Consider the following 14,423-nt stretch of genomic DNA (forward strand, 5'->3'; position numbering starts at 1 on the left):
TTCCCTGGATCCCATGCCTCCTGACCTTCTGAATGAGCCTATCATGGGGAACCTTATCAAGTGCCTTACTAAAATCCATGTACACCACATCCACTGCTCTACCTTCATCAATGTGTTTTGTCACATCCTCAAAGAATTCAATCGGGCTCGTGAGGCATGACCTGCCCCTCTCAAAGCCATGCTGACTATCCCTAATCAGACTATGCTTCTCCAAATGTTCATAAGTCCTGTCCCTAAGGATCTTTTCCAATAATTTGCCCACCACTGAAGTAAGACTCACTGATCTATAATAACCAGGGTTATCCCTACTCCCTTTCTTGAACAAAGGAATAACATTTGCCACCCTCCTATCATCTAGGACTACTCCTGTGGCCAGTGAGGATGCAAAAATCATCTCCAAGGGCTCAGAAATCTCTTCCCTCACTTCCTGTAGTATCCTGGGATATATCCCGTCTGGCCCTGGGGACTTATCCACCCTAATGTTTTTCAAAAGTTCCAGCACATCCTCCTCAATATTGACGTGTTCTAGCTTATCAGCCTGTTCTACACTGTCCTCACAAATGTCAAGGTCTCTCTCATAGGTGAATACTGAAGCAAAGTATTCATCGAGGACCTCCCCTACCTCCTCCGACTCCAGGCACATGTTTCCTCCTCTGACACTAACCGGTCCTACCCTCACTCTAGTCATCCTCCTGTTCTTCACATACGAGTAGAATGCCTTGGGGTTTTCCTTAATCCTACTCGCCAAGGCCTTCTCATGCCCCCTTCTAGCTCTCCTAATTCCATTTTTAAGCTCCTTCCTGGCTACCTTGTAATTCCCTAGAGCCCTGTCTGATCCTTGCTTCCTGAACCTTAAGTAAGCTTCTTTTTCCCTCTTCACTGGATATTCCACTTCTCCTGTCAACCATGGTTCTTTCACCCTACCATCCTTTTCCTGCCTCAGTGGGACAAACCTATCCAGAACCCCCTGCAAGTGATCTCCAAACAACCTCCACATTTCCATTGTGCATTTCCCTGAGTACATCTGCTCCCAATTTACACTCCTAATTTACACTCCCAAGTTGCTGCCTAATAGCATCCTAATTCCCCCTCCCCCCATTAAATACTTTCCCATACCATCTGCTCCTATCCCTCTCCAAGGCGAGGGTAAAGGTCCTGGAGTTGTGATCACTGTCTCCGAAATGCTCACCCACTAACAGATCTGACACCCGACCAGGTTCATTGCCTAGTACCAGATCCAGCATGGTCTTTCCTCTGGTCGGAATCCTTCCTGGACACACCTAACAAATTCTGGCCCATCCAAACCTTTTGCACTAATGAGGTGCCAATCAATAATAAGGGGAAAAAAAAATCAGCAGATGTCAGGAGTGGGAAAAATTGAAAGAGGAAAAATCGTAGAGATTTGTTACAATAAGATGTATTCTGAGGAAAATGTAGGAAGTGATTAAATCAGATTGAGTAATTTTTGTAGGATTAAGCATGTGAATAGTGTGCAGTTTAAAAGCAATGGCTCCAAGCATATGTAAAGTAGGTTTCAATCTGCACCCAGGAGAGTGCCCCAGACAGGGCTTTGCTGAGTGGCATCAACTGGTAGTACCTGACACTGCCTCCAGAGGGTGCACTCGTATAGATTGCATGTGGGTACTCTTCTGCCCCATCAGAGTCTTGAGGCTGCCTTCCTATAGCGCTGCACCCCAGATCCCTCCATGGCCAGCCATGTGCTTCTGTTGTCTCTTTTGGGGGATGTGGGACCTTAGTTTGTGCAGCTTGTCTCAACAAATCTACAGTGGCCTGGAATTTACTGGATTACCTGCAATTAGTTTTGAGCCAAAATCAGTGCACGTGCAACAACACCATTGGCATCTGTAGTCACACTCTGAGCCAGTGGTGGAAAGTTCAAGACCCCCTCCACACTCACCTGTGCATGGCTGAGCAGTTGCTGCACTGTGAAGGTTGTTGATTTTCAGATGGGTTATTAACCTGGAGCTCCACATTACAAGATTCTTGAACAGCAGGAAAGTCCTCCCTGATGTCTGGGCCCAAATCTACAGACATTAAAATAAAGATAATCTATTTGTTGTAGTATGTTGTTCAAGGGGGTGTGCACTCATTGGCTAGTTACAACAGTGATTAAAAAGTAATCAATTGGAACATCCAAGGTCATGAAAATCAACTTAACAGCAAGTGGAAAACACGATGATGCTGGAGGAACTCAGCAGGCCAGGCCGCATCCGTGGAGAAAAGCAGGCGGTCAACGTTTCTGGTCACGACCCTTTTTTGTCCTGATCAGAAACGTTGACTGCCTGCTTTTCTCCACGGATGCTGTCTGGCCTGCTGAGTTCCTCCACGGATGCTGTCTGGCCTGCTGAGTTCCTCCACGGATGCTGTCTGGCCTGCTGAGTTCCTCCACGGATGCTGCCTGGCCTGCTGAGTTCCTCCAGCATCATCGTGTTTTTCATCTAGATTCCAGCTTCTGCAGTCCTTTGTTTCTCTTAACAGCAAGTGGACTGCTGTCTTCTGACCTGGCACCTACAGTGGGAGGTGGGAATCTCCCGTCCCAGTTGCTTTACTGGGGTATTCCATTGAAGGACTTTCTATCTCATAATCATACGGCACAAACAGGCCCTTGGCCCATTATGTCAGTGCCATCCATAATGCCTATCTGTACTCATCCCATTTATCAGCACGTGAATCACTAATGCATAGTAGGTTACAGACCAAGAGCCTGTCCAGATGCTTCCTGAATGTTATGCAAGTCTCTGCTTCCACCACCACCTCAGGCTTTGTGTTCCAGATTGCAACCACCCTCTAGGTGCAAAAATTCTTCCTCTGATCCTCTTGCTCTTCACTTTGACCTTTGCTGTGGGGAAAGCTTGCTCGCTATCTACCCTCTCTATGCCTCTCATAATTTTAAATACCTCTTTCTGGTTCCTCCTCTGCCTCCTCCACTCCAAGGAAAATGTGTCCAGTCTCTCCACAAAACTGAATCTGATCCATCTTTTCACCCAGGAGGGTAGCTGCTGCTTGGTTAAGTATAGTGCAGCTCTTGGCAAGAAACACAAATTGAATTTCCATGCAAAATTTCTAACAAACTCTAGAATCTGCTTTGATAGCTGGTGACCTTGGCTCGCAAATGTTAGGGTGGAGTTATGCTGCTGTTGATCCCATTGCCTATGTCCTTGTTTCTTCCCATCTTGACATTCTAACCTCTGATTTAAAATTCTCATTGTTTTCAAATCCCTCAATGGCTTCTCCTCCCTCTCTATAATCTCCTCAATGCTTCTCCACCTGGACATTTGCATTTCTGTAATTCTGACCTCTTGAGGATCTCCACTTATCAGCCCATTGATGTCAGGCTTCCTAAGCTGCTTAAATTCCTTCTCTAGACCTCGACACCTCTCTATATTCCTCTTTTTATGAAACTCCTTTTAAGAAGAAACCTTTCATCCATCTTGCTACATTTGTGGCTCAGAGCCACAGTTTCTGTATTGACACTGGCATAGAAAATTAGTCTGAAGAGTTTCTCCAGAATAGCTTTGACCCTGAAGTGGAGCATGACAATATGGAGAGTTGGTTGGATCCATGTACTTGTCTCCTGGCTGTAATGCTTTTCCTTCTTGGCATTGCTTTTTTTTTGTTTAAGAATTTCATAAGATTGCTTTTATGCATGAATTGGTGTTCCTTTGAGATGATACAGTGGACTGATTCAGAGGGGTTGATGACTTCGATTCCTTAACTGTTTTGTCATCAAAAGAACATAGAGGCATACAGCATGGAAACATGGACCCAACTCATCCATGCCGACTAAGATCTAGTCCCATTTCTCTGCATTTGGGCCACATCCCTCTAGGACTTTCCTATGCATGTACCTGTCCAAGTGTCAGATGCAAAGAAAGTCTGAAAGTAACTCCAGCTGGTCAAAGCTTGGAATGCAAATTATTTTTCTCAGTCACTGGTAACTCTTAATTGAATATTTGTTCTGAATTTTGCTGGAGATCTTTTAGAAGTCTCTTTTAGAAGTCGATTCTCAAATTAACAAGTTTTAGGTGTTTGACTGGGAATATCACCACTAACTGAGTAACCCCTAAACCTCTTCGGTGTGGGATGCATCTTAGAAACTGCTTTCTATCCCTTGTCAATCAATTTTTATCAATAATTTTATCAAATCAGACTGAGAATCCTCTTGGATGTAGTTGCTTGAGATTTGTCACTATTTCTGTAACCACCTCTAAACCTGCATCTGACCACTTAAACAACACGAATGATCTTGCACTTGGCTGCACTGGAGAACAACTTGATTCGTTTGGATATCATTGTGGCCTTTGGGCCAACCTGTGTTTGCAAGGTTGGCCCTGTGTGTGGTTTTCCACCAGGTGCCCATCTCCCACCACTTGGTAGCATGGGTCTGTCCTGGTGCAAGAGGCTCCTCAGCAGGTCAGGAGAGAGAAACAGTTAATGTTTCGGGTTCAAGACCTCTCATCAGAATTGGGAACATTAGGGAAAGGTTCAAGTTGCTGAAATAGGAGGGGCAGTGAAAAGAGGAAGGAAGGCCCTGTGATAGGATGAAGACCAGGAGAAAGTCAATGATTTAAATGGTTGTGCCAGTGACTATATTTACCCAATTTCCCCCGCTCCTGCACCCCTCACCTTTTATAAACAATGGAATGAGGTTGAATTTTCCAATCTCAAAGAACGATTCCCAAAAGAGGAAAAGTTAGACAATGTTGGGGTTAATGCAATGTTCTCACCTATGCCCTTTTTAAAATCCTGCAATGGAAACCTCTTGATCCTGGGCACTGATCACTTTGTCATTCTGTTATTTTGCTTCCTTACTGTTTTGGTGAGGCCCAGTCCCAGTTCTGAAATGATTTTGCTTTGTTAATTATTTAACATTTTGTTTTCATTTACATTATTTCATTCTGTTTACAATCACATTGCTTTTGAACAGCCACTTGTACTAATGTTGTAAAAATGTTTTGTAGATTATAATATTGCTCAAGCCCCTTTGTGTAACTCTGTTTAGCAACATTCTGTTCTTTGCATTTCTACACTGTTCTTTACTTTGTATCTTTACCATTTGCCAAAGTTTTTATTTATTACGATTTTCCTTAGTTTTACATTACTCCCTACCCCTCCCATTGTCTGTGGCCTTCAGTGCTAGTAATCAGTTCTTTTGCCACATTAAATTATTTTTAGCCACTTCCACCTTGTCTGCAATTTAACGCATCAACAGATTTTCCTTGTTTACACAATGCAAAGAAACTCTGCAAATGTTGTAACTCTGTGGGGTGGGGGGACATGGTGTTCAATTGTCAACAGGATGGATATTATCTGCAGAGTGAGAAACAAAATTAACATTTCAGGCTAATGACCTGATGCTTCTAATGAAAGGTCATTGATCTGAAATATTAACGCTTTCTTCTCAGATGCTGCCTGACTTGCTGAGGCATTTTCTGTTCTTATTTCAGATTTACAGCATCTGTTTTTCCTTTTTTCTTTGAGCACTGAGCATCAGGAGATAATTGTTCTCCCACTGTAACACTCTAGCTGAATCTGGCTTAGTATTCGTTCATGTGCATGAACCTTGTTGGTCATTGAGACATGTGATAGATAACGATTTTGAGAGTGCTTGAAATTTCCAACAAGAGTCGTCATCCTGCATTGAATTTTATAAAGTAGAAATTTTGAAGTATAAAAGATGAAGTGAAATGATTGTCAATATTACAAGCTTTTCTATTCTCTGTATTCATACAGAGATGCGTGGAGGAGATTCACTAGGATCTTGCCTGGAATGGAGCACTTCAGTTATGAGGAGAGACTGGAAATACTGGTTTTGTTTTCCTTTAGACCGGGGTGTGGGGGGGGGGGGGGCTGGAATTTGAATTTGATATAAAATTGAGGGGAATAGCAAGTAGGAGACTCTCTTTGTTTCTCCCCCCATGCCAATGGTGCCTAAAACTAGAAGGAAGAAGTTTGGAGGGAATCTGAATTTTTTTAACTGGTGTGTGGTTGATACCTGGAACACTTCAGTATCTAGACCAGCACCTGAGTTGTCAGACATAGGCTATCCAAATTCTGGTAAGTGGGATTGATATGGATAGTTACTTAATGGTCTGCACAGACATGGTGGGCCGAAGGGCCTGTTTCTGTGCTGTATGACTCTTCTTGCTCGCAGGAATCTATTCATGGTTTACGAGAAACATTTTTTAATCTCTACCCTCAAGTTTCCACTGGCTGCTCACCCTCTGTTCTCCTTCAGGTGCAGTAGTTTCATCCTTAACCACAAAACTGCTCCACCCTCTGCCAGTTTCCTTATTCATGGTACATTGTCAGAATTAGAATCAGGGTTATTATCGCAGTCTTGCACTATACTGCTGCTGCAAAACAAATTTCACAACACGTCGAAGACACAAAAATTATTATAAGTTACAAAATTAAATAGTGCAAAAGAAGAATAATGAAGTAGTGCTCATGAGTTCGTGGACTGTTCAGAAATCTGATGGTGGAGGGGAAGAAGCTGTTCCTGAAACATTTGAGTGGGTTCATCTTCTGGGCGTGGCACAGGTGTTGCTGAGACATGCTCTCCAAGTTAAATTTGTTACCCAGCCTGATGTATTCCTCACACACGTTTGTCTCTCCTAACTTGATTTTTTTTGGTACATCTTATAGTCTTGCATTGCCTGTTGTCCCTAACACAATTCCCAATGATTACTCTGCCATGTTGTTTTGGTAATCTTGTAGATGTCTTTTAAAGTAACTTTCTGTCCGGGCAATGCCTCTGCATTTTCAAATCCTTGCAGCTATTCAATATATTCTTGCCAGTGGGGCCCCAGGCCTTGCCCAGTTAAGGTGGGACCCCTCATTACTACAGAGAAGACCTTCCTCTGCAAATGCTGGTGTCTGCACTCCACAAAATGAAACTTTTCCACACATTTTCACTTCACTATGCTCATTTGTACATACTTGAGTAATCCACAAATTATTGTCCTTGAGAGGTCTGCGATATTTTTATTATTGAAGCAGGGAATGATGTTGCAGACAAGGTGAGCATTTCTTGTGCACCTGCAAAACACCCTTCAGAAGTTGGTGGTGACCCTCTGCCTCAGATAGTTACAGTCCTTCTGGTGAAGGAACTCCCTCTGAGCTTTTGGGTCAGGGCTTCCAGGATTTGGGCATGGTGACCTGAAGGAAAGATGCTGTACTTTTGAGTCAGGACTGTGTGAGGCTCAGAAGGAAGCCTTCAGGAAATGGTGATCCTTTTCGCCTTGTCCTTGGTGGTAGAGGCTACAAGTTTGGCAGATGCTGTCAAAGTAACCAGGTGAGTTTCTGCAGCCCAGTTTAGCGTGGAGGGAATGAAATGGTTTAAGAGGTGGTTGGGATGTCAGTCAAGTGAGCTACATTGTCCTTTGGTGTTGTGCTTGAGCCTTATCCAGACATCAACAGTGCTGTGTCACACTCCAGACATATACTTGTAGATGGTGGAAAGGATCTGGGGTATAGGGTTGGAGTCATGGGTCATAGGATACCCAACTTTTGATCTCCTTATAGCCAAAGTATTTAATTGAAGGGTCCAGTTAAGATTCTGATTACTGGTGACTGTCCCCAGCACCACCCTCTGATGTGGCAAGGCATCTCTGGTGATGCTGTTTCATATCAAGGTGGGTGTTTAGACTTTTTTATTCGAGATGGTCATTGCCCAGCACTTTGGAGGCATGAATGTTACTTGCCACTTAATCAGCCCAAGTGTGAAAGTTGCCTTGGTCTTGCTGTAGACAGTTGTGGACTGCTTCATTATAGAATGCATAAGTAGTCTAGTCAACCCAATCTGTCTGCTCTTCCATTCACTAAGATCAATGTCTGTTTTTAATCCTTGTCCCGCTCTCCTGCACTAACCCACATTTCTTGGTTTCCCTCAAGATAGATTTTTAAATGTATTGTTGAATATGATCTGCAATGGATCCTCCACAGCTCTCGAGTGGAGAATTCCAAAGATTTGTTCCCCTCTGGCCCATTTTTCCTGTGGGGTTTTGTTTTGTCCTGTTATACTTGTAAACTATGTATTAATTCTTTAAAAGGTAGACATTCCTGTTTTACAGTCGTACCTTTCAATGTCCCAATCTACCATAGCCAATTCCTGCCTCAGGCCCTTAGTTTACTTTGTTTAATTTTCAGATTGAACTAAACTACTTCCAATTTTTGTGTTAAATTTTCTCATGCTTTAACCACTTGCTCACAGAACATAGCCAGGATGTTGTCTGTACCAACCACAGTGCCAGTTTAAACTAGTCCCATCTGTCTGCACGTGGTCCATATCCCTCCATTCTCTGACTGTTTATGTCTGTCTAAATGCCTTGTAACATCGATATTGTCTGCTTCCACCACCTCCCTGGCAGTGTGTTCCAGGCACCTACTACTCTGATAATATTTTTAAAAAAAGCCTGAAAATATTTAACTGTTCCGCTTCTCTCCTTAAATTTATGCCCTCTAGAATGTGACATTTCCACCCTGGGGATAAAGACCATGACTATCTACTCTATTTATGCCTCTCGTAATTTTATATACTTCTGAGGTCACCCCTCAGTCTCTAAAGATCCAGAGAAAATGATCCAAGTTTGTCCAGTCGCTCCTTATAGCTAATACTCTCTAATCCAGGCAACATCCTAATGAACCTCTTCTGCACTCTCTGCAAAGCCTCCACGTCCTTCCTGTAATGTAGTGACCAGAACTGCACACAATACTCAAATGTAGCCCAACCAAAGTTTTCTACAGCTGCAACATGACTTCCCTACATTTATACTCTTTGCCTCGACCACTGAGGGCAAACATGCCATACACCTTCTTTATTACCCTTTCCACATGTGTTGCCACTTTCAGGCAGCCATGCTCTTGCACCCCAAGATCCCTCTGTTCATCAATGCTCCCAAGGCTTCTGCCATTTCCTGTATACTTTCCCCTTGCATTTGACCTCTCAAAGTGCACCACCTCACACTTCTCCAGATTAAACTCCATCTGCCATTTCTGCCCACATTTCCAACTGGTCCATATCCTGCTGATTCCTTTGACAACCTTCCTTGCTATCTACCATTCCACCAATTTTCTTATTGTCTGCAAACTTGCTAATCAGCCCACCTACATTGTCAACCGGATCAATTACACACCATCACAAATAATGGATGTCCCAGCACTGATCCCTGTGGAACACCACTGGTCACAGACCTCCAGTCAGAATAACAAGTTTCTCCCACTACCCTCTGTCTTCTATGGCCAAGTCAATTTTGAATCCATTTTACTAAGCCTCTGTGGATCCCATGTGCCTTAATCTTCTGGATCAGCCTACCATGAGGGACCTTGTCAAATGCCTTATTAAAGCCCCTGCAGGCAATGTTCACTGCCCTACCCTCATCAATCATCTTCGTCACCTCCAACTCAATTGTTCTCTAAAGATCCTTAACTTCCAGATCATTATTGAACTTCTTTCGTTGCACAATACTGTGTCTTAAATGGTCTGTACCCTGGTTGGCTCCACGACATACTGAATGAGAAAACCATCTCTTGTGCACTCCATGAATTTGCCTCCAAACTACTGCAGCTCATTTGGTTTATCCAGTCTACGCATAGATTAATGTCTCCCTTGATTACATGCACCTTTAGTTACCACGTCCTGCATTATCATGGCTGTCTGGAGACATCTGTACATCTCCCACTAACATTGCTTGCACGTGCTGCTGCTTTGCTCCAGTCAACAGATTCTCTACTTGGTTTCTGAGCTAAGATCCTTCCTCTATACTGCCTTTATTCCATTCCTTAGTATTGGGGCTGCCCACACTTTATAATTTTCCTTATCCCTTCCAAATTTTATGAATGTTCAATATTTATTTCCAGCTTTGGTCACCTTGCATATATCTTTCTAATGGCTATTGGATCATATCCATTGATATCTATTTGTGTCATTAATTCACCTAGCTCAATGTGATTTGGATAAAGATCCCTGCAACTGACTGACATTGTTACTTCCGATCTTTGAATTGTTAACCTCTGGTTAAGGGTTTCACTTGACAGATGGAACAATTATTTTTCCCCACCCTCTTTATTAAAACCTTCTTAGTTTCTCTTCCAAAGACAAAAGTTGTAACTTTTCCATCTTATAATTACCAACTTCCCTTTCCTGATAATATCCTTACAGCACGGAGCATCTCTACAAGTTCTGGTGTTCCTGAAGTCTGGTGCCCAGCTTTACCAATACTCCAGCTGAGGCCAGACTTGCAAAGGTCCAGCATGGTCTCTTTGCTTTTATGTTTATTCTTCTGTAAGCTCAGGTAATGGGCAAGTGCTATTCCAATTTGCCATGACATCTTTAAGCCTGTGTCTATATCAATCCATAGAATCTTGTGCCCACTACACTTTTCAGTGAGGCCAGTTACACTTTGCTATTGTTAGTCCTCCCAAAGTGCATCACTGTTCTCCGGAGACTAATCTGCCATGCTTTGGGCCATTCTCTGAAGCATCTCGACCTGAAATGTTGACTGTTCATTTCCCTCCACACATGCTGTCTGACCTGCTGAGTTCCTCCAGCAGTTTGTTTTTTCACTGCCCTCCTCTATATTGATACCACATGCTGTGTGCAAGTTTGTTCCTGCAACCTCTCTCAGTAGGAGCAGGCTTCAAGAGAGGTTCTGCTGAAGTTTCTCCCGTTCATGGCAGTGCCTGGGGAAACAATGTAGTGCAGAACTGGGGGCCTCCTACCCTGAGAAGGACACCATTGGATCTGTTGTGCTTGTCCACATGCAGAAGAAATAGATTCTCAAAGTGTAGAGGCTCGCCTGTCATTTTGTACACTAGGTGCAGTGGGCTGTTAAAGAGTTGAAGTCTCCCAGGCACTGTTACTGTAAGTACTCTGATCGTGAGGGCATGGAATTGGCCCACACCACATCACTCTGGTCTGTCTGGCTATGACATGCACCTTCCAGTACTCTCACCTAATGATCCTGCGTAACTGCACAATCAGAAGTCCAAACATCAAATTAATGAAAATTATACAGTTCTCTTTATTGATTAAACGAACTGACCCATAACTTCAGTTATGCATTAAGTGTATTAAGGATGATTAGTAAAAATATAAGGAGCTCAGAAGTTTTGGCAGTGAGTCAGCTAAAGGAAGATTAATGAGTGAAAAATTTTCTATTAATGCTGCATAGTTAGAAAACATTAGGGAGGGAAGGGTTATAACACCAGCTGAGAACAGCAAAAGCCAAAAGGTCAGTTTATAGAGTGTGAAACAGTTATTACAAAAATAATAGTTGAAGTTGGAATGAGCCAGTAATGTGAGTGGGCAGAATTCTTGATCCAGTGCTAATATATAGTTACTGAACTGGGTTCTCATCTCAAAGGCTCAATAGTTTGCTACTTTAGTATTGGGAGCTTTTCGTTTTTTATATTTGGTTTCTTGCTCCAGCCGTTTCTTGGGTCAGCCACTCGGCCCACTCCTGTATGCTAAACCCACAGCAACCCTGGGCCTGTCTCTGCCTGTCCAGTGCCCAGGAAGCGTGGGCAAAGCTTCTTTTTTAAAAAAAAAACAAAAGTCCTCATTTGATTTGCTCTTCTGTTGCATGCACTGCAGAGACGGGCCACTTCCATTTTGTCTAAGCATCTCTAACTTGGCAATCCACTCTTCCTTCGCTTCTTCATTCCTCCAGCACTGGCCTCTTGTAACCCATGATGTTTGCTCCACCACTGACAGCCATGCCTTTGGATATTGAGGCCCATTGCTCTCAAATTTGTATTTGTGTGTGTGCTTATTTCATTCTGTCTCCCAGATCGTGATTGTACATGTGTCTCCCTCTCTTGCTCAGATTTTGTGTGTGTGGTGTCACACTGTCCTCCAAGTTTTGCCACTCCACCATCCTTAAATTGTGCATTTTGGACTGAGTTCTTGTCATTCAACTCGTTAGTGCAGTGTTGTCTTGCACCTGTGAAATGGTTTGGGACATTTTTCTTTGTTAAAATGTGCCACATCTGATGGGATGGGTAGCATGTGGAGGAAGAAACGGGGTTAACTTTGGAAATCAAACAAGTTGCAAAGTGGTGGACTGGGCGGAGAGAATAGAGGTTGCTCTCCTGGTCCTGGAGGTGGGGGAAGAAGTCTGAGAGTCTGTGACAGACAACAAGATGGGAATTGGCAGCAAAGTCGACGAAGTTCTGCACAGGCACAGGAAGCAGCAGAAATAGTCAAAAATGTACCAAATAAAGGAGAGTGATGGGACCCAGGTAGCATTGAACAAACGCTGTTGCACATATCCCAGAGAGGAAGGACTAGCGTGGTTGCACGTGGGTCCCAATACTACAGCTTTGATTGGAGTTTGTCAGGGGGTTTAAAGGAAGTTGTTCAACATGAGAATGAATTTGACCAGGTGAATAAAGGTTGGTCTTCCCTCTCCACTCTACCCTCCCACTTGACGCTTAAAAGTAAGTAATAAAGCCATCGTAAAATGTGGGCGGTGCTGGATTTCATGGCCAACTTTTGACAGTATGCAGCTTTTTAAGTTATTCCAACAGCTAAAGTTTGGTTTTTTTTTTGGCAGGTATACAACATGTTTCAGCATCACAGTCTGGGAATTAAGATCAATATTCGAGTCACCAAACTGGTTTTGCTTCACAACCGTCCAGTAAGTATGGTAGGAGTAGGAGGCCATACAGCCTTTCTGACTTTTCTGGTGGTCAGTTAGCTCGGGTGCTCTGTATCTGAACACCAGTCACCCTCTGTCTCTATTACGTTGAATAGCTGTGAACAGTGTGCCTTTTTGGATTTTGCCCAGTACAACATCTGCCATTAATCACAGCAGCAACTCAGTCACATGACCGACCTGCATCAGATTTGCTGAGTGGCTGATTTGGATATACTTTGCTAAAAGTCTGAGCTTTTCTGATCTATAAGAATCAGTTCTAAGTAGCATGAACATTTTCATACCACATCAATCTAACAGGCAATGAGGAGAGGGACCTGGGATTGCCCGACCTGAGTACAATAAGGATCCAATGGGCCAAATAGTCACCATCTAAAACACAGAAACAGTGCAGTCCAGGAACAGGCCCTTCTGCCCACGATGGTTGGCTGAACTAATTAAACTAGTAATTAAATGCCCAACTAAACTAATCCCTTCTGCCTACACAATGTCCATATCCCTCCATTTTCTGCGTATTCATGTGCCTATCTAAGAGACTCTTAAATGTCTCTATCATATTTGCCTCCACTACCACCCCTGGCAGTCATTCCAGGCACCTACCACTCAGTGTTTTTAAAAAAAACTTGCACTGCACATCTCTTTTGAACTTGCGCCCCTCTCACCTTAAATGCATGCCCTCTAGTGTTAGGCACTTCAACCTTGGGAAAGGATACTGGCTGTCTATCTATGCCTCTCATAATCTTAAACTTCTATCAAGTCTCCCTTGGCCTCCGCCACTCCAGAGAAAAACAACCCAAGGTTGTTTAACCTCACTTATAGCACATGCCCTCTAATCCAGGCAGCATCCTGGTAAACCTCTTCTGTACCCTCTCCACAGCCTCCGCAACCTTCCTGTAATGGGGTGATCAGAATAAATACAATACTCTAGATGTGGCCTAACCAGAGTTTTATAAAGCTGCAACATAACTTCCTTATTCTTGAACTCAGTGCCTTGACTAATAAAAGCATGCATGCCATATGCTGCATTTACCACCCTATCAACTTGTGCAGCCACTTTCAGGGAGCTATGGACTTGGAACCCAAGATTTCTCTGTACATCAACACTAATAAGGGTATTGCCATTAACAGTATACTATCCCTTTACACTTGATTTCCCAAAGTGCAGCACCTCACACTTGGCCAGATAAAACTCCAATTATTCTCAACTCCAATTATTATTACTCCAAATCCATTGTGTGGTAATCAGTGAGTAAAGTTAGTTGCTGTGATGTGGCAGTTTTATTTTTGTTGTAAGTAGTTTTTGATTTTGAATTTGCTTCATTCGTTTAATGCATTTTGGAAACCTTTTCATAGGAGCAGCTGTTGATTGGTCACCATGGGGAGAAGTCGCTGGAGAGCTTCTGTCATTGGCAGCACAGAGAGTTTGGAGCACGATACCTGGGGAATAACCAGGTGCCCGGTGGGAAAGATGACTACCCAGCTGTAGACGCTGCTGTATTTGTCACAAGGTACTGCTTTGGTTTTTGTGGTGCTCAGGACTTTTTTTTTTCCGTCTGCTCATGACTACCAGCCCCCCATCTTGAGTTTGTGCTTGTTTAAAGATTGGGGCAGTAAGTCAATGTTTCCTGAATGGGGTATAGATTCCAGGTGGATTCTTGAACTGATCATGTGCTTGGTACAATGCTGTTCTTGAGACACAGAAGAAGCTAATGGCTTCAATTGAACTGAAAATATTAAACAACA

At 43.2% G+C, this 14,423-nt stretch overlaps 1 protein-coding gene across 1 annotated transcript in view; it reads left to right on the forward strand.

Annotated features, from left to right (window-relative positions):
- Positions 1–14,423, forward strand: part of adamts17 (ADAM metallopeptidase with thrombospondin type 1 motif, 17) — a 357,749-nt gene that overhangs the window by 24,116 nt on the left and 319,210 nt on the right. The window contains 2 exon segments of the mRNA XM_052040638.1: positions 12,579–12,662; positions 14,034–14,188. Of these exon segments, the coding sequence (XP_051896598.1) occupies positions 12,579–12,662; positions 14,034–14,188 (239 nt within the window).

This window comes from Pristis pectinata, chromosome 28 (assembly GCF_009764475.1).
Source record: "Pristis pectinata isolate sPriPec2 chromosome 28, sPriPec2.1.pri, whole genome shotgun sequence".
Lineage (NCBI taxonomy): Eukaryota > Metazoa > Chordata > Chondrichthyes > Rhinopristiformes > Pristidae > Pristis > Pristis pectinata.